This window comes from Dunckerocampus dactyliophorus, chromosome 19, assembly GCF_027744805.1.
Source record: "Dunckerocampus dactyliophorus isolate RoL2022-P2 chromosome 19, RoL_Ddac_1.1, whole genome shotgun sequence".
NCBI lineage: Eukaryota > Metazoa > Chordata > Actinopteri > Syngnathiformes > Syngnathidae > Dunckerocampus > Dunckerocampus dactyliophorus.
Window position 1 is genome coordinate 4,083,311 of NC_072837.1, and position 26,555 is coordinate 4,109,865.

Genomic DNA, 26,555 nt, shown 5'->3' on the forward strand with positions numbered 1-26,555 from the left:
AGGAGGATATATTGCTCTCTGGGATGTCCTAGCGAGCTGGTTAGCTCGCTAGCTGTCTCGAGTCCGTGCAGCATCAGAGTTGTGCAATGTGGTGTAAGCAATGATAATAGCAGTGTAAAGGTGACTATAAGGGTGTTATTTCATGTCGACTTGGCTCTAATAATGTTAAAAACTGTGATTAGAAAGTCATAAACAGGTATTCTTTGCTCTAAATATGAGAATATTCCATTTATTAACAATGAATCTTGTATAGCAGTTATTCATTTATTGCAGTCGGGTCTGTGAACAAATCCGATGAGGACTTTAATTCTTTCCGTGTGTGTGTGTGTGTCCCACCGCAGGTCATCCATCAGGTGGTCATTTAACCTACGTAGACATAAAGCCGTTGACTTTGATATAAGAGAACATATTAGATGTGCACTGTGGAGTCCAATCTTTAGTAGACAGGCAACATGATGAGCTATTACATTACGGATGTATGAGTCCGCCGGTTAGCTTTAGGCGCTTCTGAAACATTTATGTATGGATGGCAGTCAAGCTCACACACTCCACAAGAACCTCAAAGGGAGATGAAACTCTCCTGGAAAAAGTCACCTGGTACCCGCGAAAATACGCTTACATTTTTTTTTATTTTTTTTTACTTTTACTGGATTGTTCGTAGCAGATTCTTTCCTGTTATATGCAAAGGAAGCCAATTTAAACAACACGACAAGACACAATGGAAACCTATTTCTGGGTACAATAATTTTATTTGGTAATCGAAGAGAAAATGGGATTGTTTCTGTTCACATTTTGCAACAATGTGAGACAAACCAATGACATTGTGCAATCTGTTGTGTCAACTCAGCGTGTGCCGTATATTCTCTGCTCATAAAAATAATACAATCCACATGTGCTAAACGTGCTAGTCCTCTTAATTTATACAGGTATACAAAGCACACACACCTTGCACTTCAAACATGAATGTCAAAGTACTTTCTTTTTTGGTTTTTGCTATGAAAAAGCAGGCTTGTGTTGACTATCCTGAAGAAGAAGTAGTGCTCTTGTTCCTCTTATTTAAAGTTCTTACACTTCCAGTGAATTTCTCTCCTCTTGATTTGTCGGCACACTGCTGTCAATCATCCACAAAGACGAGGACAATGTCTTTGCTCAGCCGCCGTTAACTGTGGGAGGAAGGAGAGAGAATATTCCATTGAAAAAGCTGAAACTATTATTAACGGCCAACAAAGTATCAACACAGTAAACTAAAAAATGCCGATGAACTGCTATTATTCAAGTAAACAACACAACAATAGGTTGGAAATGTCCATTTTAGTTGTATTTACTGATATTTCCTCAAACAGTAGTGTTGGAAATGAAATTCTCTGCACCCCAACAAGGCCACAAGGACCACTTCAGTAAATTTAATGAAACAAATTTCACCTCTCCTTACGTGTTCGTTAATCTTTAGTTATGAGAAGGAAAGAAGACTCGCACTCCAATTGAAGATTTACAAAATGTATTGAAAACAATTCAGACAGAATAATTCCACACTCTTCTGATATCCGGGCTAACTGTCTCTCCTCATGTCCTCCTGCGGCTTCCTGACCAGAAGGAGAGAGAGTCGGCCTTGATCGCTAGTCCCCTCTGCCTTTTTGTACATTTTTTCCTCAGACCATCGGCGCCAAGATAGCCCAAAATATCTTATCCTTTGCATTCTTTGGTGACGTGTGTGTGTCATGACTACAGCTCAGAATTGCGTCTTAGCTGACATGGAGGGACTCTCAACAGCACCTTTTTCTGTACAAAATAGCACATGCCCCCCCAGCATAGTACATCCTATCTGACTGCTGATTATGTGAATGCACTTTATCTTTGCGTTTATGCAACCTACCTAATTAAATGTTCATCCATTCAGTTAACAAATTAGTCAAACAATATTTGTATAATCTACTTGGAATAAATAGGCCCCCACGGTGGCCTAGTGGTTAGCATGTTGGCCACACAGCCAAGAGATCGGTAAGATCTGGGTTTGGGCATTTCTGTGTGGAGTTTGCATGTTCTCCCCGTGCGTGGGTGGGTTTTCTCCCCCCACATTCCAAAAACAAGCTGTTGGGTTAATTGGAGACTCTAAATTGTCCATAGGTGTGAATGTGAATGTGTGTGTTTGTCTACATGCGCCCTGCGATTGGCTGGTGACCAGTCCACTTCCAGTCCTCTTGCCCGAAGTCAGCTGGGATAGGCTCCAGCATACACTCGACCTTAGTGAGGATAAGTGGCATAGAAGATGGATGGATGGGTACTTAAATATATAAATATTTACTCACTCAGCTAACAAATTAATAAAAGATTATTACCCTACGGTAGCCTCCACTCTAATACATGCCATGCTTCAATTGATTGCCTGGTGCATGGCGCACTGTCATAATGCAGCGCCTCCTTTTTTCCCCGCAACAAAACGAGGTCTGCCTCCCCCACTTTCAAATGGATGCCAAACCGCTAACTGATGCCTGGCACTCACTGCTGTTGATGAATTAAATATCCCTGACCACAATACAAGGAAATACTCCAAACATATTACATTCACTGCAAGCACACATGCAGAGGTCTAGTTACCCTCCTTCCCCCCACTTTTCACTTCTTTCAGAAGACCATATCATCATCATCATCACTATCGGTGTCGTCCAACGACCACCTCCAGTCTTTCAGGCCAAACTCAAGCAATCTGAAACAGTAAGTTGAAGGATCACTGAAGGCAATACACTGCCAATTACACAGAGCGGTGAGTGAACGTTAGAGGGTTAATTGGCAACACCGGCAGGTGGGCAGGCTGGCAGGTTGGCAGGCGGGTGCGTGGTAGCGCCACTACTTACAGTCTCCCAAGCGTGAGAGACGTTAGGAATGGTGGTGTCAAAGGTGAAGAGGTCAGTGGAGGATGATGCGGAGCATGGGGCCGCTGCTGAGGGGCGAGAGCCAGTTAGCATGTGGCTAACTGCGTCAACATAACATCACATTGACCCTTCAACGGGGAAGGTGATGAAAGAGGGAGTGCGCTCAAGTAAAGTAGTAAAAGTAGTAAAAGTAAAAATACTTCATAAAAAATGTATATTCTAAAATATACAATGATAATTCATTTTTTAATTAGCTTGAAATTAAGAAAGCATTTTATGGTGTCCTATGAAGGGTAAAATGTAAAAAAAAAAATGTAGGTATAATAAAATAAAAATGAGAATTTAATTTGTAATCGTTTTTTCTAGTCTTGAAATCGTGAAAGCATTTTAACGAATCAAGGGTTAATGGAAAATACAATTGTTTGATAATAGAATAGTTAAAATAATTATATATATATATATATATATATATATATACACTGTATATATATATATATAATGTAATATTAATATTTTATATATAAATGATATATAAATTGAAATAATAATAATAGTATTTTAAAAAGTGTCCTGTCAAGGGTTAATGTAAAATATCCATCGCATGTCAGCACATTTATGAGCATATGCAGCACAGATAAACATGATTATTACTAATAAGAGTGCATTGCATGATAAATCATAAAGGCAAAAATAAAATAAGAAAAGACTAAAAACCGTACCTGGCTTTCCCTGATGGTTGCTGGTGCTGTCTGGTGGACGGCATCTTCATGGCCCCGCGATGTGGTGAAATCTGCGGCGAGCCTTTGGGCGACGCGCGCGGCGAAACACGAGGGGAGGATCTCGCCGGCGCCATGTCGGGAACGTGGGGCGGGGAGGCGGCGGTTGACGGGTGTTTCCTGGGGATGCGCTTGAGGAGGTGACTGACCCATCGCTGCTGCTCCTCCTGGCTGTTGGTCAGCAAAAGCAGCTCTTTGGCGATGGACATGTCATAGCTCACTGTCAGGGAACAAGAGAAGCAACACGGGTTAGTTAATGCACATTAAAAAATGAAAGTTGTAAGTTATATATACTGACCCTTGCAGGGCACAATGACCTCCTCCTTCCTGTCCAGGTGGTCTTTGTGGCACTTGGTGTGGCAGCGGCGGCACTCGAGGGCCGGCGGTGGCTTAAAGACGTTCCACAGGGGCCGCGTGCACGCCTCACAGCTGGAAGGGAAGTGATAGAGCGTGGGGATGAACTCGTGGCCCTTGTGGCTGATGTAGGAGGGGCGCTCGCCGAAGGGTGTGGCCTCCGTGACTTCCTGCTCGCGCTTGCTCTCGCCTTCGTTGGCATACAGGATCTGTGAGCGCAGACGATAACGTTGTCAAAACATCTGCTAACCAAAACAGCAGCTCCTACCGAGTATACAATTTCTCACACATGAACATGTTCTCAGTTCTGTATTAATTTTTAAATAAAAAATGTCACGTTAACAGCACCAGTGGTGCAAATCAGTGCATGAAAACAGGCTTCGCACACGGCTTAGCAAAGCAGCGGGAAAGAGAAAGAAAAATGTTTTATTCATGTTATGTTATTCCATTACCTGAAATATCCTTGGGATTTCTTTGGCGTCTGCACGGTACACGTCTGTCTGAGTGACAGGTCGGATGTGAAACAGCTTGCTGCGGCAGGAAAAGAAGAGAGAAGAGCTCAAATAACAGCAAGAACCCCAAATAATGAAAGTAGACGTACGGTGAAAATCCAACATTGAATCAGGCCACAGTGCACTGCCAGCTTGCCAACTCTCAACTGGACATCAAACTTTTACAGCTGATACCTCTGACTTGACCGCTACGCACTGTTGTGTGTATCAACACAAATCAGGAGCTACAAGTTCTTGTCTTGCACCCGTTTCAGGTCACTTTTTTTCAAACTTCTATTCTCTATTCTCCGAGCAACAACAACAAAAAAAATCAAGCATTTTGAACAATAACTATTGCCTGGAAAGATGCTATACTCTACGTACACAAAACGACGCCATTGATTTATTCCAACTTTAAGCATCCTGTATCTTACATAACATATTATCTAATGTTTATTTGGCCTGACTGAAGTGCGTTGTACAAAATGTCAAACTGGTAGACGTCTACTAACTTTGACCTTGTTTTATTTTCCTCATGACTCATTGAATGAGAATTTATGGTGGCGATGACACTTCTCTGTCACTACATTCTATTTTCCAATCTGATGGTAGATTATTTCATAAATGACAATGACTGAACTCACTCTATGTCCAAGGTCATGAAAGGGTTGGCCAGCTCTCTGTCCAGCTCGCTGTTGTAGAACAGAATCTTTTTACTGCTCACCACTACGTACTGTGAAGGGAAACAAAGTGGGAGGATTGGGTTTAAGGATAAAAAAGGATATTACATGAATGTAATATACAAGAAATAATCATTACCTTTTTGTCCCAGCCGAACCGCTTTGTGTGCTTGGTAGGAAGTGAAATCCAGCCCTCTAGTCTGGAGTCTAAAAAGTAATACAACACAAAGAGGAGACTTGTAAACGACATTTCATTCAGCATTGAGAGTCAACTGTGAGTAAAACGGGATTAAAAGACACAGCAGAAGCAGAGTAAACAGAATAGAGGGTTTAGTCATCAACATGCGAGAAGTCAATGTGTTTTTTAAACGTGTATCAATACACAATGGATATTTCTAATGTACACCATGAACCACCATGCAGGGTCACCTGCATGTTCAGGCTCAGGCTGCGGGTAAGTGAGAGCCAGGGGACTCTGGCCCCGCTCTTCACATTCCTCTTCATCCTCAGAGTCAGAGTCAAAAAGAGCGTGTGCAGAACGTCGGAGGTCGGGCCGAGTGTCGATGCGCACTGATTTGTGTGTGCGCTGGTAGGTGAAGGACATTGATTCAGAGGTTTGTGAGTGAGTAATACGCACTGTGCCCCAGGGGTTGGGATAGGGGGAAGAAGGAGGGGAAAAAAAGGTGGAAAAGTGCAGAAGATTCAAAGTGAAAAACGGAGGAAACGGGAAGAGGAGACCTAATTCTTGTAAAGGTTTGGTGGTACCTGGGTAGCCTTCGCCCGCGTCCAGGTCGTTGGCACTGCTGATGCTGGTAGAGTCCAGAGAGTGAACGCTGAGGGAGGTGAGCTGGCACCGAAGCTGCTCGATGTCGCTGTCCTTGCTGGCCAGCGTCATTTGAAGCTCCTGACGTACCTGGTTCTCCTCCGCTATTAGCTACACGACATACACAAACGTGTGATGTTGATGAAACTTGGTCCGCTTTGTTGTCTTCTTGGTAGGAAGAATGTACCCATGAAGAAGGTTTGGTCTATGAGTAATGTGCGAAACAGTGCTAATAAACACCAACCTACCACCTAACTTGAATAATAACCGAGGCAATCTACCACCACCGATGGTACACCAGCAAGAAACCGAGTGCACTTTCATTTTTTCCTCATAATTATGACTATTCCCGTAATATTACGTTATTCTCATAAAATTACGACTTTTTCTCTTTTTTTCTCTTAATATTTTTCAATTTATTCTTGTAAAATTACAGTTGATTTAAAAAAATTGCATTTGATTTAAAAAAAAAAATCAGTTTAGTTTTTTTGTTTAGTTTAGTTAGTTTTTTAAATTATATTTTTAGAATTGGCCACATTTTGTAGTCATTTTAAAAATTATATTTTTAGAATTGGCCGCATTTTGGAAAGCCTTGCTTAGCTTTAAGTGGCCAAAGTACTATATATAGCATTAATCATTTTACAACAGGTGCAAGATTCGTACTCCATGTAACAATAGTTTCATTGTACGCAACTCAAAAGTTTGAATGTCCACATAAAAACTCGTTCAGCGGCTGTCATGCGTATTTTGCCCGAGCCTGAAAACGCACTACAACTCAAAATCTCACCATCCTAAACACAATTTTTTGAGCCTGGATAATTTGGGCATGTCCTGTCTTGGTCGCAACTTGGTTACAACGATCATCTGTGTGCGCACTGATGATGCATATGAGTTGTTCTACATTGATGAACCAATTATGTCGGTTGAAAAGACAAAACGGTAATACTTTCAATATGAAGAAAACCTAGACACCTCGGCTGTTTTTGCACAAGATATTTGAGTCCTAATCCACTAGTATCTGCTGTGAAATCCCTGTTCTTCTTGGGGATATCTTCATGTATCATTCCGTGTCTAAGTAGTGTGGGCGTACTCACCGCCTGCATTTCCGACAGCTCTCTCTGGTATTTGATGATGGTGCTGTTGAATTTCTCCTTCTCTGATCTGAGCTCCAGCTGCAGCTTTCTGTTCTCCTTCTCCCTCCTGTGCACCTCCATGTCAATGCCTCGGTGGACTCCCTTCATCGTCTCCCTCCGGCTCACCACCTCGGCTAGCTTGTTGACGGCCTGCGTACAGAATACAGTGAGGGTGTGCAGGAATTTGGATTTGAGTTCAATGTGCTTAAGTTCTTTTTACACCTATATGGCAGTAAAACTGCCTGTGCAGTTAATACTAGTTGGTCCATAGTAACTAGGTATGCGATGTCAAAGTTTTCAACAGAAGATTTGTATTTACACTAATTCCAATGTGGAAAAAGGCACAAAAATGCACTTGGAAAGCTGCAGTGGGCTTCATTCACAAAATGTAAGCATGTTTCTAAGATAGGTTCTCATTTAGGTTAAGGCAATTACAAGAACTCGCAATAATCCTGCAGTTCTTGATAAGACAAATTTAAGAGGAAAATTGCAGTGATAGAAGCCTGCCGTTGCTGAAAATAACATTTCAAGTTGAACAAAAGCCTGCAGCCCAACATCATTTTTAGTAACGACTGGGAAAGTGTCTGGAATAATAAAGATTTGTGGAAAACATTCTTGAAAGTAAAGGAAAGAGTCAGAGGTTTTCCAGCCTTGTGTAGGCAGGGTAACACACACCACAGTTTTTAGCGTCCTTTCGTTCTGCAGCTGCTTTTCAAAGGACACTATGAGAGAGCTCATCTCCGTCTCCTCATCCTTTGCTTGCTGGAGCTCTGCAGAAATGGCAAATAAAAGATCATTCTTGTATTCCAAGAATTTAAAGGCTGTTTTTTTTGCTTATTTTCCACCTATTTGCTGAAGCTTGCGGCTTCAACAATACGGTGGTACCTCGCTTTTCGTTAATTCATTCCAAAAGGTTCGACGAAAACCAAAACATTTTTCCCATCCGAAATAATGTACATCCAATTAATCCGTTCCAGACACCCAAAAATATCAACAAAAAATAATATGAACAAAAACAAAAACAGTGCAAAATAATGCCAAATGACAAATGGATAGAAGTTATCGTTGATGCAGACTGCCCGTACAGCCTGTCCAGATCAAATTCAATACTGTTTCTCATCTTCTTTATCAAATTCGTGGCAATCACAACTTTCTTTGGCCCCATGTCGGGTTATTTAGCAGTCACGTTCAATAAAAAATACACAGACAGCAAGTCAGCAACACATATGGTGCTTTGTTTGAGCACTTGATTTCGCAGAACGATACAGTACAGGGCAAACTGACTGGTTTGCTACGTGCGCTATTGTACAAAAACCGAGGCAAAATGCTGTTTGACGGTACTCACGTTGCTGCAGTTCTTTCAGCTGGTTGTTGAGCTCCTCTTTCTCGCTGGCCAGGTTGGCAACATCCACGGTGAGAGTGCGATTGGACTCTTCCAGCTGGGAATGCGACAAGTTAGCTTGCGTCGCCATAACAACTATAAACTTTAATGTTCCAGAACAGTGCCTCACTGGAAAACACACATTCTCTTGTCCAACTTCATTTAAAATGCAGGACGCCAGCTGAGGATTTTTAATGACTTGCTCATCTGATAAGTCCCTTGTGGAGTTTAGGATCGCTTATGGACCACATTGGACCACATGTGAGCAACTGGTGGCAATAATGCACCAAAATACGATTAAATGCAGTGAAAGACAGAAAGAAAAAAGTAATTCTTTAATTAACAAGACAATACCAGCGGCACGGTAATTCAATTTAAATATTAAGCAATCATTATTTTTAAATGGATTGTAATGAAATAAAGATGCAAAAAATGCTGTTATTCATTTACGTATCCACTGTGTTCTCACCGAGCTGATTGTGGCCTCCTTGTCGCCAAGTTCCTGCTTGTGTCTGGCCAACATGTCTTTGATCTCCAGCTCCTTCATGATCTTCTCCTTCTCCAGTTTGGAGTACTGCTCCTCCACGATGGAGCGAGCCAGCTGTTCCGAGTCTGCCTTGGTCAGGCTGCTTTCCAGCTGGGATGCGAGCGATTCCCTGTGGTTGGAGGAGAAAAAGAAACAAGATGGAACTCATCAATTTAAACTGTTGAAGAAATGTATGAATGTATTACATCTGTTCTTTCATACAAGGACAAAAAAAATGACATTAGTAAAAAATGCATCAAAATAGATAATCCAGTTAAAATAGCAACTGTGTGACTTAAAATATTAGCTTCGAACAGAGTGGGATTATACACTGGCTGATAATACGTAGAAGTTTCTTCAGTTTTGTATTTCTAGTCACCCAGTTGCTTAAAAGTAAACGACACTTCACAACTACAGGAGGAGCCCCGGAGCAAAAGAAAAAAAAAAAACAGTTACTCTTCCGTGCTACTTGAATATTCATGCAGTCTTTTACTCATCCGCCTTTTTAGCCTGCAGTTACCTTTCCTCCTGGTATTCTGCCAGCCGTTGCTGAGCCTCTTTATGCAGTTTGTTCCTCTCATCACACTCCTCTTTCAGTTCACGGATCTGCGTCTTGTAAAGGGTCTTACAAAAAGAGAAAAACAGGATTTGCCATTCATTTCATATTGCAAATTCACATATTAAGTGGTTAAGTAGCACTACTGTGCGTGGAGCAATCGCTGTACAAAAAAAGATGACTTTTCTACCGTGAAATACTGCTCCGCCTCCAGCTGTTCCTTTAAATCCTTCAACAGGCCGTCAGCCTCCTGTTTCTCCCTGCGACAGGACCATCAATCTGTCATTCCCCGAGCAGTTGCCTTAAATCAACCATATGCGCGTGTTGTTGTCTGACCTGCGCATGTCGTTGTTCTGTTTGTCCAGGACCTGCTTCATCTCCAGCAGGTGGTTGAGCTCCTGTTTGAGCTGCTTCTCTGAGGTGCACAGGACGGTCACCTGCTGTTTCTCCATTTTCAGCTCACTCTGGGCTAGACTGCGCTTGTGAATCTCCTGCTCCAGGCGCAGGCTCAGGTTCTTCACCTGCGTAAGTACTCTTCATTAGAGATGCCTCATGATTTTGTGCAACTGAATGGTCAAATTAAGGAAGTTATTGTATGCTGTGTAATTTTTAAACTACGGGGTAATGTGCAGAGGGTGAAATTCATTCAGACCCTACTGATTTGCTGCATCAATGGGAAGCTGTCAAAATTGTAACGGTAAAAAAAACCCAGTGAGCTTAGTTTGGTGCAAGCTGGTTGTGAATTGTGTTGTAAATATTTCAGTACTAATAAGTTGTCATTTATACCAGTGATGCTTAAACTTTTTCATAAAAAGGACCATCCACATATCTAATCTATACTGTATATTTTGCAGATGACAGTTACAGTATCGTCACATCATCAAACCTCGTCAGAAACTCTCTCCTTTTGCGTCTGCAGCTCATCCAGTTTGTGCTGCGCCTGCTTGTAATCGCAGTCCAGCATGGAGTGGTCCTTCTTCAGCTGCAGCAGCTTTGCCTCCACCTCCTGCTTCAGAATGCGCTCCTCCTGAAGCGTGTGCTCCATCTCTGCAACACAAGGTAAGGACCAACATAAGACTAGAGTTTTTGCACTCGGGCGCCCCCTATTGTTATAAAGTGTGACTGTCATTTATAGCTCAAACTGAAAGTACTGTAGGTGATCCAGGGTCACCATGGCGATGACAGAGACACTATACTATACTGTTCAATTGTAATCCATGAAGATGTCACACAATGAAAAAAAGGAAGATGGAATTCAAATATGTTGACGTCGCCACACGTTAATGATTTTGTCAGTTTTACCCCTCTTCTCGCTCACCTTTTAAGGCGGCAGATTTTGCCACCTCGAGGGATTGATAAATTTGGTTTTCGTCCGCGAGCTTGGCTTTCGTGGCCTTGTGCTCAGTCTCCTCCTGCTCCAGGCTCTGCTGGAGCGACTTTAACTTAAAGGTCAACTCGATCTCTTGGTTGCTCTTTTCCTAAACAGACAAAGTCCTATTTTATTGACTAGAAGTTCTGATACTTCAAGGAAGGAACCAAAAATCTGAAACCAACCTTCTCGAGGTCATTCAGCGTCTCCTGTAGTTGGTTCTTCTCAGTCTGGACTGAGGAGAGACATGACTTCACTTCTTTTACCTCCTCTTGCAGGCCAGACGTGCGTCCTGAGGTGGGTGAATACAAAGAAGTAGAGAGGTGTGAATACATAGAAATAGACTGGTAACATTTGCACGACATGAGAGAGAAAAACATGCATATGGAAAACAACATGACATCCTCAGGTGAACCATGATGTAATGCCTCATATTTGTTTTCACTTTTACCTATCTCCGCCCACTTGCAGACAGGAGGAGGGGGAAAAACCTGAGGCATCAGTGCAAACAGGCCACACTTTGTTGTTCAGTGTCCCCACTCAACATTTAAAATTAAGTTTCCAAAAAGCATTTCATGAGAGGTTCTGGCCGCACTTCAGTTTTGCCATTCGTAGCCTTTTGCTTCAGGCTTTTTGAGAAGATGTTTCCACCTATGACCTAAATATTTCCCCGAGACCTGCTCCAATAAACAATTAACATCTTATTCCTTGTCTCAGCTCCAAGTGGAGCACGTGTTGGATTTTTACCACTGCAACAGATGTTCGCATACACGAAAAAGGTTATTTGGTGTTTAATACTTCATAATGATAGTTCACCTCCACTTGTGTACACAAACAAAGCCATTACATGAAAAAACAGCGGCTCACCCTGTAGGTCTGCGATTATTTCTGTCTTGATGCCGCGCTCCCTCCTCTCCGCCTCCAGCTCGGCCCGCAGCGCCGTCAGCTGCTTCTCCAGCTCCATCTTGCCCTCCTCAAGCTGCCTGCATTTCTCCTGAGCCTCCCTGAGGCTTAGCTCCAGGCTCTGGGCCTGTTTCTGCATCTCCGCCTGGCTCTTCTTCAGCCTCGCCGCCGCATCCTGCTCAGCCTGAAGCGTGGCAGCGGACTCGTCCAGCTGCCGATGAAAAGGAGACGACGTGAACCTTTCACATAAATAATCACGCTGTGAAGCTTCGTCATCATTTTACATCAGCACCCCCTTTCCTCACTTGTTTCTGCAACTGGACGTTCTTCTCGTTGGAGAGCTGTGAATTGTGGTTCCTCTTCTTCAGATCCTCTAACTGGTCCCTCAGGTTGTTCACTAGTGTGTCAGTATAAAAATATAAGACATGAAGAACAATGAATGCTGATCGAACATTATGTAGATCTCTAAAACGGGTGCTCACGTTCATTCTCCAGTCCACGTTTCCTGTCCGTCTCGATCTCCACTTTGCGCTGGTTCTCGGAACTCTCGTGCTGCAGGAGCACTCGATCGCGCTCCATCTGCCTGAGTGAGGCCTCCACGAGCTGTCTGCTGTTCATCTGACCACAGAGGGATGAAAATACACGCAGACTAAGCGGAATAAACAGAGAACATCGTTTTGCGTGATATCAAGCAGCAGTGGCATGCATCCTCACCTCCTTGTCTAATTCCTTGACCAACTTTTCTAAACTGTTGGTGGCATTTCTGCGGAGAAGATGAAGATTATAGAGTGAAAAGAGTTTCAACCATATTCTTGTCATCTTGTAACCACTAGTGACGCTGCTTTGAGGCCATCTCAGTGTTATTTCTATGCGGTTTAGCTCGTACCGGAACTTGTGCTCCAGCTCGTCTTTGGCCTGCATTTCATGGTCCAGCTGCTCCTCCAGTTCATTCACTTTTTTCTGCAGCTGCTAGCAAAGCAGAGGGGAGTGAAAACAATGTGATCAAATACTACAAGCATATACAGTAAAGCCCTGCATTATTCATATTGTGGCCAAATTTTGAGTTCTGTTTGGTGAATGAGTATCTTTAGCTCGAAATGACAACATGGGACTCACAGCAGCTTAAGAAAAATAAGGAAAAACATCTTTTTCAAACCTGCTCAGAAAATGCTAAGCTGACTTCAGTTGTGTTTAAAGGCAAAAAACTAAATTTAGTTCCTGCGGTGAGAGTAAACAGTCTTGGGTGAGCAAAAAATGCCACAAAATATGCTCCAGAAAATCTGCTTTTGGGGGAGTAGGAGAGCTCTTTTGTATTCTCAACATGCCACACTTTGAAAATGAGACAAGACCCACTTGGAAACAAAAAAATAGTAACCAGGATCCAAGATTGTCAGGGACATGAATAACTTTCCAAATGTAAAAAAAACAATGAGAATGGTGAAAGTGAATATCTCGAAAACAATAGTCAACAAAGTCTTTTGTCACTTTTTGTGTCATCTCCAGCTAGAGGATACCACTTTAACCTAAGAAATGGCCAGGGAATGAATCACTTTGGGCTCAACTGTATTATACAATCATCACTTTTCAGATTCTCGTGAATGCCGCGCTTCTATTAAATTCAACTTCTTTATGCGAGTAAACTCTTACTTCTTTCTTGTTGTCGGAGCGACGCTGTTTTTCCTCCAATTTGTCCTTTTCGTTATCAGAGTCCTCTGAGCTGTTTTTAGTTGCCTTCAGCAGCCTGGGAGAGAGGAGAAGGAAACGTCATTTGTAACATTTTGGGGGTGTTTTGCATTGAAATCAAGTGCCAGTCTGGGTGGGTTTATTTTTAGAGATATGATGATGGTAAGCAAGCATCTCTGGAAACCATTACATGGCCCTGCACCATGTATTTTATGACAAATAAAGAATCTGAGGCCAGTTTTTACAGGATGGAAGAATAGTTTCCAGATACAATCGGCAGTGTGCACATCTTTGTAACATTTTTAATTGATGTGTTTAAAAAAAGCTTAATTTTGATCTTGACTTGCACATAATAATATCTTCGTCTAGCTTGAGAATTACAAGACAGGAAACAACAACAACAGCTAGTAATAACAGTACTCAGACAACCTCAAACCAAATGAGGTTGTTACATTTTTCTTTTTTTTTTTTGTGGAATGCACTCTGAAGAGGACGCGGGCTTTAGGAGCTCATGGTGAGAGGCGAGAGCTGTTTTGGGTCGGCTGTCGGAACAAGGAAGCACAGTGTGGAGCGTGAACAGGCATACAGTGTGTGAATGCTGGAAGGTTCTATTTAAGAAAAAAAGGTAGCAGTCGTGGCTCGCAGCTCGTTTCCTGTGTCAGAGGCCCTGCATTAACGTTGCTACACGTGATGCTTTTTGAATGGGTGGAAAAAACAGATATGAAACAAAAACTAAGACTTAACAAGCAGGTGTCACAATAAAAGACAAAACAAAACTTACTGGTCATCCTTGAAGTAAGTGAAGCCGACAAATGGAAGCTGGTTGCCCACAAAGGCTTTAGGTGGCTGGAAAGTCTCGGCTGCTCCTTTATCATCCTCGATGTCATCAAAGTTGCTGGTGTCGATGTCGCCGTTCAGGTCTGGCACAACCGGAGCTACAGCTGGAGAGAGACATTTAACGTTTAAAGCCTTCAAAGGACCCTTTCACGAGTAAGCATGTCTTTTGGCAGGGGCGCTAGTAGTAAAAAAGGAAAAAGTAAAAAAGAAAAAAAAAAAAAAACGAGACATGGGCAAGGCTGCCGTGACCGGAACGGTGGTCACGCACAGTGCTCACTTTGTGCGCCCACACACACGTGCGTACACAAACATTACATATACACACACACACACAGACAGCCTTTCACAAATACAGCCTACTCTCTTACGCTTTAATTTGAAAAACGTATATGTCATAGGACAAACCAAATGGCAATAAGTGAACTGAAGACATCGTCCAATCACAAATTGTCTTCAGATGTATGATTTTTTTCTAATCAAACTTGACTGGTCACATAACATGTTATGTGACATCATGGTCACATAACACAATGTGTGAAACGATTTGGGACTGCTCCAATTGGGGAAAAAAGGATATAAGGTTATGAAAGGTAAAATAAAAATGCAGTGATTTAAAGTTGTATATGTTGGCAATTATGAAAGTTGGATGTGCAATTTTTTTTTTGGGACTTTTGGCATCCACATCGAGTCACATGAGTGATATACTGTAGCTTAGTTTTTACGTCGGATGCCCTTCCTGATGCAAACCTCCCATTTGTTTAGGCTTGGGACCAGCACAGACATCCCCAATGGGTGTTTGGGCCCTTGCTGGTAATTGAACTCAAGCCATCTACGTGAAAAAAGTTGGTTGCAAACTACTGTTTGTAAATAAAAATGTAAATACAATTTTGATTCTGATCCATCATGCTTCTAAAACACACAAGTTACAGTGATTCTTTTCCTCAAGCTCACTTCTTTCTCATAATGTGAAAATAGTGCGCAAAGGAAAGAAGCCAATCAGGGTAAATGAAAAGCACAGAAAAATAAAAAGCCAAAAAGTGGTGAGCTGAAAGAGAAACCGGCTCGCTCCAAGGAGGCTCTTGTGGCTCAGTTTCCCAGTATGCACCCTGATAGAGGATGGTTAATGACAGGCAGCCCAGGCCACAGTGACAGTGAGAGAGCGGCAACAACCCCGCGACTCTGGTGCCTCCTCTCATTAGGCTTTGCCGCACAGCTGGCCCCACCCGCCCCTAGGAGAATATGTGGGGGTGGTGCGCTGCCTACCAGCAGTGGTGACGACTTCTTTAACTCCAACCGAGGAGCCGCCGCAGCGGGGGGCACTGTTGTTATTTTAAAACTGGAGGGTGCCATAGAGGACAGTAGCAGGTCATGTTTGCAGTGTGTGTATGTGTGCATGTGTGTGTGTGCATGTGTGTGTGTGTGTGTGTGTGCAGAGCAGTGGTGGTGGTGGTTTCATATTCCAGACATGCCAGACTCTGATCACAAGTTGTGTGTGTTGTCATAATGGAAGCCAGGTGAAGAAGGCTGCATGCAGTCGTACATACAGAGAGACATCCTGCTGTAATTCTGTCATGTGTAGTCCAATTTTGCACCTTCACAAATGATGTTTGAAATGCTTACAGACACAAACTTTTGTGGAAACTGATCCTTTAACTCAAATCAGCTTTTTTGAAGAAGCTATAAAGTCAAGCAAAGGTGGATTTACTTTTTTATACACTTTTAAAAGTGTGATTCCTGTGGCCGTGCAGCGTTATAGTTGGCCTTGTTGCAGTGAAACCACAACAAAACTGTTTACCCAACGCTTGCATGCCGACTTTGATAATGGCCTGATAACATGACATAATATTTGGCTCATACTGTATTTGATCAGTGAGTCAGTGTTGCTGGAGTAGATTGCAGCGTTGTGCCTCTGCTTTTAGTACTCAGAAATGAACTGTTAGCATATAGCCCTCAATGTCTTCCGCACCATGCAGGATGGGCACATGAGGAGATGGAGATCACCCATCAACTAACTCCGAAGAAGCAAATTGCCACCAAAATGGTCAAACCAGGTCGTAGATGAGGGAATAATAAGAATATTTCCAAAAGAAACTTACTCTCTCTGATGTTGTCAAAGGTCCACTGGTCGCTCTTGAAGAAGGGATGACATTTGATCTCCTCCACTCCGGTGCGGCCCAGACGAATCTCCCTGCACACAGCAGGAAGTGCGAAGCAATCAGACTGTGAGTACCTTCCACCATCATCAACATGTCATCACAGTCACTGCTGAGTGGACTGACCACTAGGAGTGAACCACACTGACCAGCGTGGAGAACCACATGACCACTGGTGGACGTGCACCAGAACCACCTCTGATAACAGAGGTCAGATGTGAGTGCGATAGCAACTATAACGAACTGAGCTGCCTCATTCTGCACCGCTCTGAAAACTCGACCAACACTCTCTCTCCCCCTAACCCCCCTTTTTCCTCCCTCCTCCACTGCTGGGTGCACGGCCGAAGGGGCGCGGCAGCTTGGCCTTGCCACGTGTGGGACATTCCAGACTCAAAAAACACAGCGGCGGGAAAGAGAGAAGAGGTGAGTTATAAAACCCCTGAAAGCATAAAAAGGGCAATGGAAAAATGAATCACAATAGAAGAAAAGATGTGAAGAAATCAAGTCAGAGTGGTAATCAGAGAAGATGATCTTTGATTGAGTGAGGGAGCGTCACTGCAGACTTTTTCAACTGTGGTGAGAGAATGGCGAGGAAGAAGGTAAATAAACAGAGTGAGGAAACCTGAAAGGCTCCTCTGTACTGAGGCAGAAATGGTCTTGTTTCAGCCTTCCCAGGGAGGGGCGGTGTTACGCACGCTCACTTTAGTTTTTACAGTCAAGCTAGTCCTTACAAAAGTCAAATGCTTTCATGAGTTAACCTTTTTTTTTAATTAAGCTTGGGAGTGATCATTCTCATCAACTCTGTATATTGTTTGAAATGTATAATGTCGCTGTGTCTTGATGCAAAACGGAGTGCACTACTTGGCTGTAACCAGCAGAGGCGCTGTTGTTTCGGTCTCAAATCATTTGCTGTACAACAGTAGTCGTGCGATACCACTGATTTCATTTTTGAGCCAATGCTGAATAAAATTCAGGCTGGTATCGGCGATATCGATCCGATACTTTGTGCAAATGCACTTCATGTGTCATGAAGAATAAGAATACATGACATCACAGTAATTTAGTTATTTTAAACCCTGAAGTATACTGAGGTAATACAACAGAAAAAAACAGAGGACAAAATCATACAGTCATGGAAAAAATGATTAGACCACCCTTGTTTCTTCAGTTTATTGATCCACTTTAATGCCTGGTACAACTAAAAGTACATTTGTTTGGACAAATAACGATGGTAACAAATACAGCTCATAAGAGTTTAATTGGAGAGCTGATATCTAGCAACTCCCATGGTTTTCTTGATAATAACCAAAGTCACTTAAGTTCTTACATGAATAGCTATAGCATTGTACTGCCAAAAAAATGTAACTCTTATGAGCTATTTTTGTTGTCATTGTTATATTTGTCCAAACAAAGGTACTTTTAGTTGTATCAGGCATTAACATGAAGAAGAAACAAGGGTGGTCTAATCATTTTTTCCATGACTGTATAAAACATATGAAAACGTTATTTTAAATAATAAAGAAGAAAATAAGCAACATAATAAAACCACTAAAATAAATGAGTTATTAAGAAGTAGGTACCATAAGAATGAAAACTTTATTCACAATTCACACATGGCTCCGTTTACGATCGGCCGTTGTTTGAACAGAGTGAGACTGACTGACGTAGCAGTCTGCCACTGTGCTTACGCTTTACGCACTGACTCAGGAGGAGGAAAAAGTAGTTCCCACCAACTGCGTATCATTTTGACAAGACCTCAGTAGTTTTGTTACTTTCCACCATGTTCCTGCTAATCATATACATTAGCTCAATTGACTGAACTATCAAAAGTGTCGATATTTTGATTTGAGAATAGATTTTAGAGCATGAGGAGGTGGTGTCGGAAGCATCGATACTGCAGTATCCATCCGCCCATCACTACTATTAAGAAGAAAACGTGGTCTGCTATGGGAAGTTGAGCTACATCCATGCAGGCTATGGCACGACTCCTGAGGGCAACATACAACACTGACATGAGCCACAGTCAAGAGTCAGAAAGAATAAAGCAGAAAAGTACAAACCTGTCTGTTAGAAAGGCACAGATGAGGGTCTTGGCTTCCTGAGACATCTCCGCATCATCTGGAAAGCGGAGGGAGTTCTTATGGTTCATGATGTTCCCGTAGGTTCCAACCAAGGATTCTGTATAGAACGGAGTCTCCCCTGTGTGACAAAACTAAGCGTGATTATCCGTGTCAATGCATTTGTCTCCATGTAAAGAGTGTATTAGCACACAAAATCCACAAGAGGTCACTCGCCTACTAACAGCTCGTATAGGACGACGCCCACAGACCACCAGTCGCACTCCCGCCCGTAGTGACCTTCGCCACCCTGAGACTGGAGCACCTCGGGGGAGATGTAGTCGGGTGTGCCTACGGCAGTGTCGGAGCGCACCATGCCTGTCTTTGGACACACAAAAACACTATGATAATAAGAAAGGAAGAGATGAAAACTGTAGGATACATTTGCACAAGTGATGTTTTTGAGCTATAGAGACCCAAACACTAAGTGAAGAAATCCTGCTGATGTAAAATACTGTGAGTTGCTCTCGCATCTTAACACTAGATGGTGCAATGGAGCTGGTAAAAAGGCAACTGACACACCAAACCTCCTGTAGCCTTGAGAACAAGGCTGGCTAGATGGCAACTTACAGAATCCATCTTCATACATGTGCCAAAGTCAGCCAGCTTGAGGTGTCCGTGCCGGTCGAGCAGCATGTTGTCGGGTTTGATATCGCGGTGGATGAAACCCATGGAGTGGATGGCGTCTAGGGCCAGCACCACCTCGGCCGTGTAGAAGCGAGCCCACGTCTCTGGTATGTCGTACTTCAAGGTGAGGGTGACCACGTCTCCGCCCGGCATAAACTCCATCACCATATAGAGGTGGCGGTCGTCTTGGAAGGCACAGCACAGCTACAAGAGAAACAAGAACATATTTCACACATGTAGCTGTCTACATTTTTACAACATTTTCAACCCAACACTAGCACCTATTTTAAATATATAGCAAGTGCAGAACAGGAAGATTATTGTGATCAAAAGGTCTATTATGCTAGTAAAAAAATTTTTCCAAGTTGTTTATATAGCGTTAAAAAAATGAATTATAATGCTTGACTGCCTTATATTTGTAGAATTAATCCTATACTGTAAAGGAAAATTGGCATTTAGGGGGTGATTTCATTGTCTCATTTCTCATAAGAAATATGTCAAACATTGACATTTGCATATAGATTGTGAATGCCTAACTAATATAAAGCTATTTAGAAGGTTGAGTGTCCAACACAGTGTGAATTTAAACATATTTTTAAAAAATCCAGACCTGACAGAGTTTTAAATGAAAGGGTAGACTTGGGTACTTTACGCTGTTTACATAAACAAGACATGCATTATAAACTAGTACATACAGTTATCCCTCGTTCATCGCCATAAGTGAATTTCCGCAAAGCAGGATTCCTTCTTTATAAATGTTATACATATAAATGTAGTTACGACATAGAAAACCAGTTTAGGATCTTCTAAATGCGTTTTTTGACATTATTAGAGCCATCTAGACATGAAATAACACCCATTTAGTCACGTTTATGTTGGTATTCCCCAATATAGTAGATATAATCACAGAAAATAAGCCATTTAAGACAGTTTACCTTGTAGGGGAGCAGAAACGATGCGGACAGGAAGTGATGTCGGGGGTTCAGAGTTGAGTTTTAGCTTGTTGTGGGCTATGGCCACAACAGTAACCCCTGATATTATTATTATGTTATTATTATTATGTTGTTATTCTTGTGCGTGTTGTGACATCATTTAAACCTGCAATAAAAGCCGGTTGTTTGAGTCTGGTGCTTTGGTGGTAGTCTTACCGAACAATTACTGACACCTACTGACCAATGTAGAATACTACATTCACAAGTTGGTATGGCTTAATGGCTTATACTGTTTGTATTTTAGTTCATTTAGCCATTTTTATGCTTCAAAAAAGTTAAGCTAGCCATTTTTATGCTTGAAAAAGTTAGGCTTACATTAGGCAAAAAATACATAAAATTGTCTTAAATATGCATATTTTTTGACTAATGATAGGCCGTAGTCAACCATGAAACAGCGATCATTTATTAATTACCATATTTTACGGACAGTATAAGTCGCACTGGACTAAAAGTTGCATTTTTGGGGAGAAATTTATTTTTATCAAATCAGAGACAAAGACCAGACATTTCATCTTGAAAGGCAAGTTATACTAAAAACAACAAAATGGAGAACAACAGACTAAAAAGGTGTCTGTTAACGTAATGTGAATATTTGGTATGTTAATGTAACATATTAGCAGTTATTCAGTTAACTATAGTCTAAACAACATAACTAGTTTGCTTGCAGCTTGTAATCTGCAGAATCTCATTTTCTTTTCGAGGGCATTTGTGTTCCGTCTTTCTCAGCTGTCTTTTTAAGTTGATGTTTCCATTGTACATTTTCAGTGCTACAGGAGTGATAGGAGTAGCAGATACTGGCACACAAGTCTAGAGCGCCCTCTCGTGGCTGTCGGTGTGAAAAAAGCATATAAGTCGCTCCGGAGTATAAATTGCAGGACCAGCCAAACCATGAAAAAAAGTGCGATTTATAATCTAGTCTGGAAATTACAGAAATTAATGTTGGGAAAATGTTCGAACCACAATATAGCGAGGGATGACTGGATTACTTGTACTTTCTTGACTGAGTCGTTCAACTGATTTTGATTCCACAACAACAGTGACAACCTCCAGTGATTGTAACAATAAGCGCAATAAAAAGTGAGCATGTGCACACCTGAACGAGCCAGGGGCTGTTAGAGAAGGCCATGATGTGCCTCTCCTCCCAGAAGAAAGCCGAGTCGGACCGTTTGATCATCTCGAACTTGTTGAGCTGCTTCATGGCGTAGACTTTGCGAGAGGCCTTGTGTCGCACCTACAGCAGAGGCGTGGGGAAGGAAAAGGCAGACGTTTAGACAAGAGTGAGATTATCACGATGTCACGGTGATCAGGATTACATGAGTGCCAAAGAGGGAGGCGGGAGGCCATACTTAAAGGCATACGCCTGGAGAAAGACAAGCTGACACACGTTTGTTTCCCCCTTCAATACGCTCTCTATTACTACGTTCTCCCACACACTGCTCCCGTCCAGACACGTTTACACTACAAAGCATTCGCCAGACACGAGAATTAAGCTTGTAGTGTCACATGAGACTACTTAAGAACAGGATCAGAGCTTCGATGCATTATAAAATTAGGTTCAATAATTGAAATATTCGTCCACTATTAACTTTGCTGTAATGTTTTCATTGACACTGTTACAGAGGTATTCATTGAACAATATGTTTATTATTGTGGTGCAGGTCTTGCATTGTGAGTATGCAGAGCAGCGTGATTCATGAGGTAGAGTGGGTTGTCCAGTAACTGGAGGGATGTTGTGTCCTTGGGCAAGACACTTCATCCACTACGCCCCCAAGATTCTCCTACACAGGGCTGCTTCACTGACCAAGATGCTGGCCTATGGCCTCCCTAACAGTGGCCGCCCACTGCTCCTCAAGAGGATGGGTTAAATGCAGGTATGAATTTCACTGTAGATTGTATATGTGATAAATAAAGTTGAATAATTATCGTGCAGCTGTACTGTGTATCCAATTCATCAAAGGAGGAAGATCTCACCAGCTGCACTTCTCCGTAAGCTCCTCTTCCGATCAGCTTCACCTTTTCAAAGTCGTCCAGCTTGACCTGCAACTCGCGCAGCTGGCTCACCGCCTTTTCAACTGTGTGGAGAGATGTGCGTGTTACCACGGCGACACGGAGGCCAAACTTCAATCGTGTTGAAAGAGGAGGGTCAGCTGTTAACAACTTCATCAGGGTCACGTGAGTCAGGCGTTCATTACACTGGACTACAGTGAATGGGAACTCTAGCAGCCATACTTGATCTTGTCGGAAAAAGTGGAAAGATGAGTGCAAATGGTCAGCCTGATCAATTTAGGCTCCTGGCACAAGAGAAATCTAACAACTGTATGTTCTAATTGACACGGCAGCTCTTACATCGGATCAAAAATGTTTCGATGTTCTTGTTCTTCCGCAGAGCAGGATAGTTCAAGTCGTGAGCCAAGGCATTTATGGAATCCTGGAAGGGAAAACAATGGTTAGCATGACATTAAACATGAGAAAGTTATCATAACATTTTGAACTACAGTATGTAACTCTCTACCGCTTCTTCTGTTCAAGGTCACAAACATGCTGGAGCCTATCCCGGCTGACAAGAGGCGGGGACATGAACAACATGCAATGGGAAGCTGAGCTGCATCCATGCAGACTTCTACTATGGTACATCATCTTTTAGCTCCAGTCAGGACCAACAGGGACTCTTAAACAGGTAGGGAGGGGGGACTGATGTAGCCAACTATGATACTGTTTTATTCTCCTTTCTTCTCTAATTTCGCACACACAGAATCCTGGGTGGTCCTGGGATAAAACTGATTCAAATGTTGGGAAACCTTTTTATGTCATCTTTTTCTATCATCTATTAAGAAAATAGGACATTGTAAGTTGTAAAACAACACAGACAGGCAGTTGTATGGGCGGGGGCGCTGAACGTGATGGCCTCACTTGTGTCATCCTTTTCATCAGCAGCGTCGGGTTTCAGCATGGAATCAAAACGCCATGGCCCGTTTGTCGGTGGACATGTGCCTGAGCAGACAGGGGGGGCATCCGGAACAATTCCGCACCTTTAAATAGCGACGGTGAGGAGAGCTCTCCCCCCCAACTGCAGACGGTTGGAAATAGACCGCATGCTCACAGGCTATTTATTGTGGGACAAACAGCTTATGGCTTTGGACTGAGGCAGCCATAACGCACACACTGTGTGAGTGTGTGTGTGTGTGTGTGTGTGTGTGTGTGTGTGTGTGTGTGCGTGCGCGTGCGCGCCTGTGTCACTGCACTGATGTTACCAAAATAAGACTGAAAACATAATGGAGGCTGTCACACTTGAACCGGACACAAATAGTCCACCACTAAAATGTGTAGACGTAAATCTACAGTGACGCATTATAGTGGAACCTTAGAAGTCAGAACAGTTTGATTGAAGTTTTGAGGAAAAATTGTCTAAAAGCGCACAAAACTTTCTGTCATCATGTACGACATCAGTATACCTCATGCGACATCAGTTCACCAAGCATCAGTGTGCTTTTTTTTTGCTTTTTTTTGAGCAACCTAAACAAAGGGTGTGAGAGGAGTAGACAAATGTACTTATTCAAGTTAAGTTTTTGTTGTTTTTACGTATCACAGTGGTTAACTTCTTTTCATACTTTACATTTAAAAATGTTAAAAAAAAAACCTGTGAGGCAAATCACCTTCACACTACAGTGGCTAACTTACATTTACACTTATATGATGGTCCAGAACATTTCCTGTACAGATAATAAAGGCTGGACTTCAGGTGGGGCAGCATGTATGTACTTTATTTATCCCACAGCGGGGAAATTTACTTGTTACAGCAGCAAGCAAGCAAGATACGCAAGTAAAGAGTACAGTGTAGGGAATGCATAGTGACTACAACATGAGAAAAATGAAGATTTTTTTTAAACCCCTAAGCTTGTTTCAGTAACATTTAAGGGCAAAATGAAATTAATGTTTAGTTCTTCGGCAGTAATCAGAAAAAGCCACAAAATGTATGGGAGAAAATCATGTTTTCTGTGAGTAGTCCGAGGCAGGACTCACTGTGCCACACTTTGAAAACCCCCCAAAGCAAGGATCCCAACCTCGTCCCCAGCCTTTTTAGACCCATGGACCGGCTAGCTGTGTAGCTTGGGAGGACATTAGCGCACGCACACAACTACGGTGCGTTCAAGGCCTGTCGAACAGGGACAGGTCACCGCTCTCTCCAAAACACAATGAGAACAAAACAACATAAACATAGAAAAACTGTGGAATTTCTAAACGTATATTATTTGTGTCTTTTTAAGTCATTTTTTTTTAAATCACTGCTATATAATTTCAAGTGACACAAGGTGACCGAGGTCGTGTTCAAAGCCCAAGTTCAAAGTTCTTCATCTTTAACGGTGACAAGGTACGAACGACACAGCAAAGCAAGTCATGTATACATTGGACATGTGACCAAATATGCTTGAAATAGCTGGTGTAACTTTTCCATTTTCCCAGCACCCTGACTGTAATAGAGCTACTAATGCGTTGTCATTGCTACTTAGGCTAGCAGAAAGACAAAACAAGATTAGATCGGTTGCACTGTGCTGCTAAAACAATCATAACAACATGGTCATGTTTCTCTGTACTATTAGCCATGTTAAGTCAGGTGTTATCTTGTGTGTTTATCCCTCTGAATCGACAGAGGAAACTCTTTTGATTGTTTTTCCTGGAATCTGAACAAATCTCAACACGGTCGGGTGAGTTTGATCTCTAAAAAATGTCAACCGAGTTGGGCATTGACTGTTACCGGTTAGCCCACTTTTCAGGCCTCACATTTTTCAAAAAGTAGTGAAAAGTATTATTTGTTTGACTGAAATGCTTCATGTTAGACTGTGCTTCTATGGCGGCACTTATGGGAGAGTCCAGATGTTAAACATTAAAAAAATTCCCCTTTTCGTGAACAAATATGAATACACAACAGCAACAGGTTAATCATGTCTTCATTCTGAACCCTAAACACCAGTTCATTCAGAAGCACACAAAAAACTGCAAAAAAATATGTATCGAAAATAATAGAAATCCACTCCAACAGTGGCATTTGTTCTACAAATGACAACAAAAACACCTTTTGTGTTGTGCAGTCAAACGGGAAAGGGACGACGCAGTTTATCGGCATCTCAATTCCAGGATGTGACTTCAGTTTCCTGTGTGGGAGCTGCCCTCCACCATAGTTAAGTTACATGGCGGACGGACATTGCTTAAAAAAATACTGGGTGGCATGAAGACATACAGTACATGCAGCATTATTTCAATAGCAAGAGTGGAAAAACAATTCAGGGTATGAGGAAACATTCTCTTAAAAGGCTGAGGCTGGACTTTTATAGGCTTTGATTGTCTTGAGGGATGGCAAACATGTAGAACTCTTATCCCAACTTATCCAGGTCAGCTCAAATGAATGAATCAGCTGTTGGAAAGTACCATTCGTAGAATTTGGGGAGAGAGCTTGTTGGTATAAAGTAGGCAGAAGGGGTTGAAGTGCAGCAGTATTCCTGATTAAAAGTTGTCAACAACAGTTGTCAACTGACTTTGTACGGCACCACACAGCATTGATGAGTCATCAGCGCTCTCAAGCTAGCCTCCTTTTAAATACTGTACACACAAGCTCATCACAATATTAAGTGTACAATACTCAGTGTAACGTAAATTATAATAATAAACTTTGTATTGCACGTGCCGTTTGATGAAGTTCCCAGTATTGACATGTGTCAAAGAAGATCACGTGATCATCAAACCTGCCGCCATGAATGACTAACGACGTCATCACCGATCGTCGCTATATGTGTATTGATTAAAAAAAACAACTTACCAGCAGCGCTTCCAAGTTTAGCACCGACTCTGGGTTCTTCATGAGGGCCTCCAGCTTCTTCAGCCGGCTCTCCAGCATGCTCTCCGCCCCGAGCATGTTTATTATTCCTCTTTAACTGTCATAAATAAATAAAAGGAAGGAAAAAAACACCGGAAGTGTTTTTTCTAAAAGTCTCTGGGCTCGACTACTCACGACTGGTAAGACTCCTCATATCAGCTCCCCGGTTCAAGTTAGTCAGGTTAATTATTGTTTACCCATGGAGTTCCTAAAAGCCTAAAGTTTAGTGAAAAGTGGCGAAAGACAGGTGAGCTCCAATTGGACTCTTCGGTACTGAACAGAAGCGGATCGGTCTTCCCTCTCAGGTGAGCCGAGTCTTTCCCAGGTGCAGCTCGGCAAACTGATCCGAGTACAGCGTGCGAGAGACATGAGAGACAGCTGAGGCGTGACATGACGCTTCCGGTACGGACTACCA

At 42.4% G+C, this 26,555-nt stretch overlaps 1 protein-coding gene and 1 long non-coding RNA gene across 3 annotated transcripts; one reads left to right on the forward strand and one right to left on the reverse strand.

Annotated features, from left to right (window-relative positions):
• Positions 1-544: 544 nt before the first annotated feature.
• On the reverse strand, positions 545-26,496 carry LOC129172084 (rho-associated protein kinase 2-like). 2 transcript variants are annotated; one of them, XM_054761462.1, is made up of 32 exons: positions 26,084-26,496; positions 22,618-22,699; positions 22,243-22,343; positions 21,365-21,502; positions 19,223-19,483; positions 18,830-18,974; positions 18,596-18,734; positions 16,479-16,570; positions 14,327-14,486; positions 13,510-13,603; positions 12,749-12,828; positions 12,577-12,625; positions 12,345-12,480; positions 12,168-12,259; positions 11,827-12,073; positions 11,145-11,251; positions 10,909-11,068; positions 10,477-10,637; positions 9,927-10,111; positions 9,781-9,850; positions 9,555-9,658; positions 8,978-9,164; positions 8,473-8,566; positions 7,803-7,897; positions 7,089-7,277; positions 5,937-6,105; positions 5,311-5,378; positions 5,136-5,224; positions 4,453-4,531; positions 3,945-4,209; positions 3,590-3,866; positions 545-1,163 (listed from the first exon to the last, which is right to left on the reverse strand). In XM_054761462.1, exons 1-32 carry the CDS (start codon positions 26,177-26,179, stop codon positions 1,160-1,162), a joined length of 4,215 nt encoding a protein of 1,404 aa, XP_054617437.1. In that variant the 5' UTR covers positions 26,180-26,496; the 3' UTR covers positions 545-1,159. The 2 variants fall into 2 exon arrangements, with proteins under 2 accessions (XP_054617437.1, XP_054617436.1); XM_054761461.1 differs by having other exon boundaries at positions 550-1,163; positions 12,749-12,831.
• On the forward strand, positions 16,467-22,716 carry LOC129172089 (uncharacterized). Its single transcript, XR_008566909.1, has 4 exons — positions 16,467-16,752; positions 16,883-16,958; positions 21,930-22,142; positions 22,229-22,716. It is a non-coding gene; the product is annotated as an uncharacterized LOC129172089 (long non-coding RNA).
• Positions 26,497-26,555: the final 59 nt, after the last annotated feature.

What these genes read in the sequence shown, in the direction of transcription:
- LOC129172084 (XM_054761461.1), bottom strand. Translation starts at nt 26,179, where the DNA reads ATGCTCGGGGCGGAGAGCATGCTGGAGAGCCGGCTGAAGAAGCTGGAG. An exon ending in AAAGGACGCTAAAAACTGTG is followed by an intron (nt 7,278 to 7,802) that starts GTGTGTGTTACC and finishes TTCTGTACGCAG; the next exon opens with GCCGTCAACAAGCTAGCCGA. An exon ending in AGCTGTCGGAAATGCAGGCG is followed by an intron (nt 6,106 to 7,088) that starts GTGAGTACGCCC and finishes TATGTCGTGTAG; the next exon opens with CTAATAGCGGAGGAGAACCA.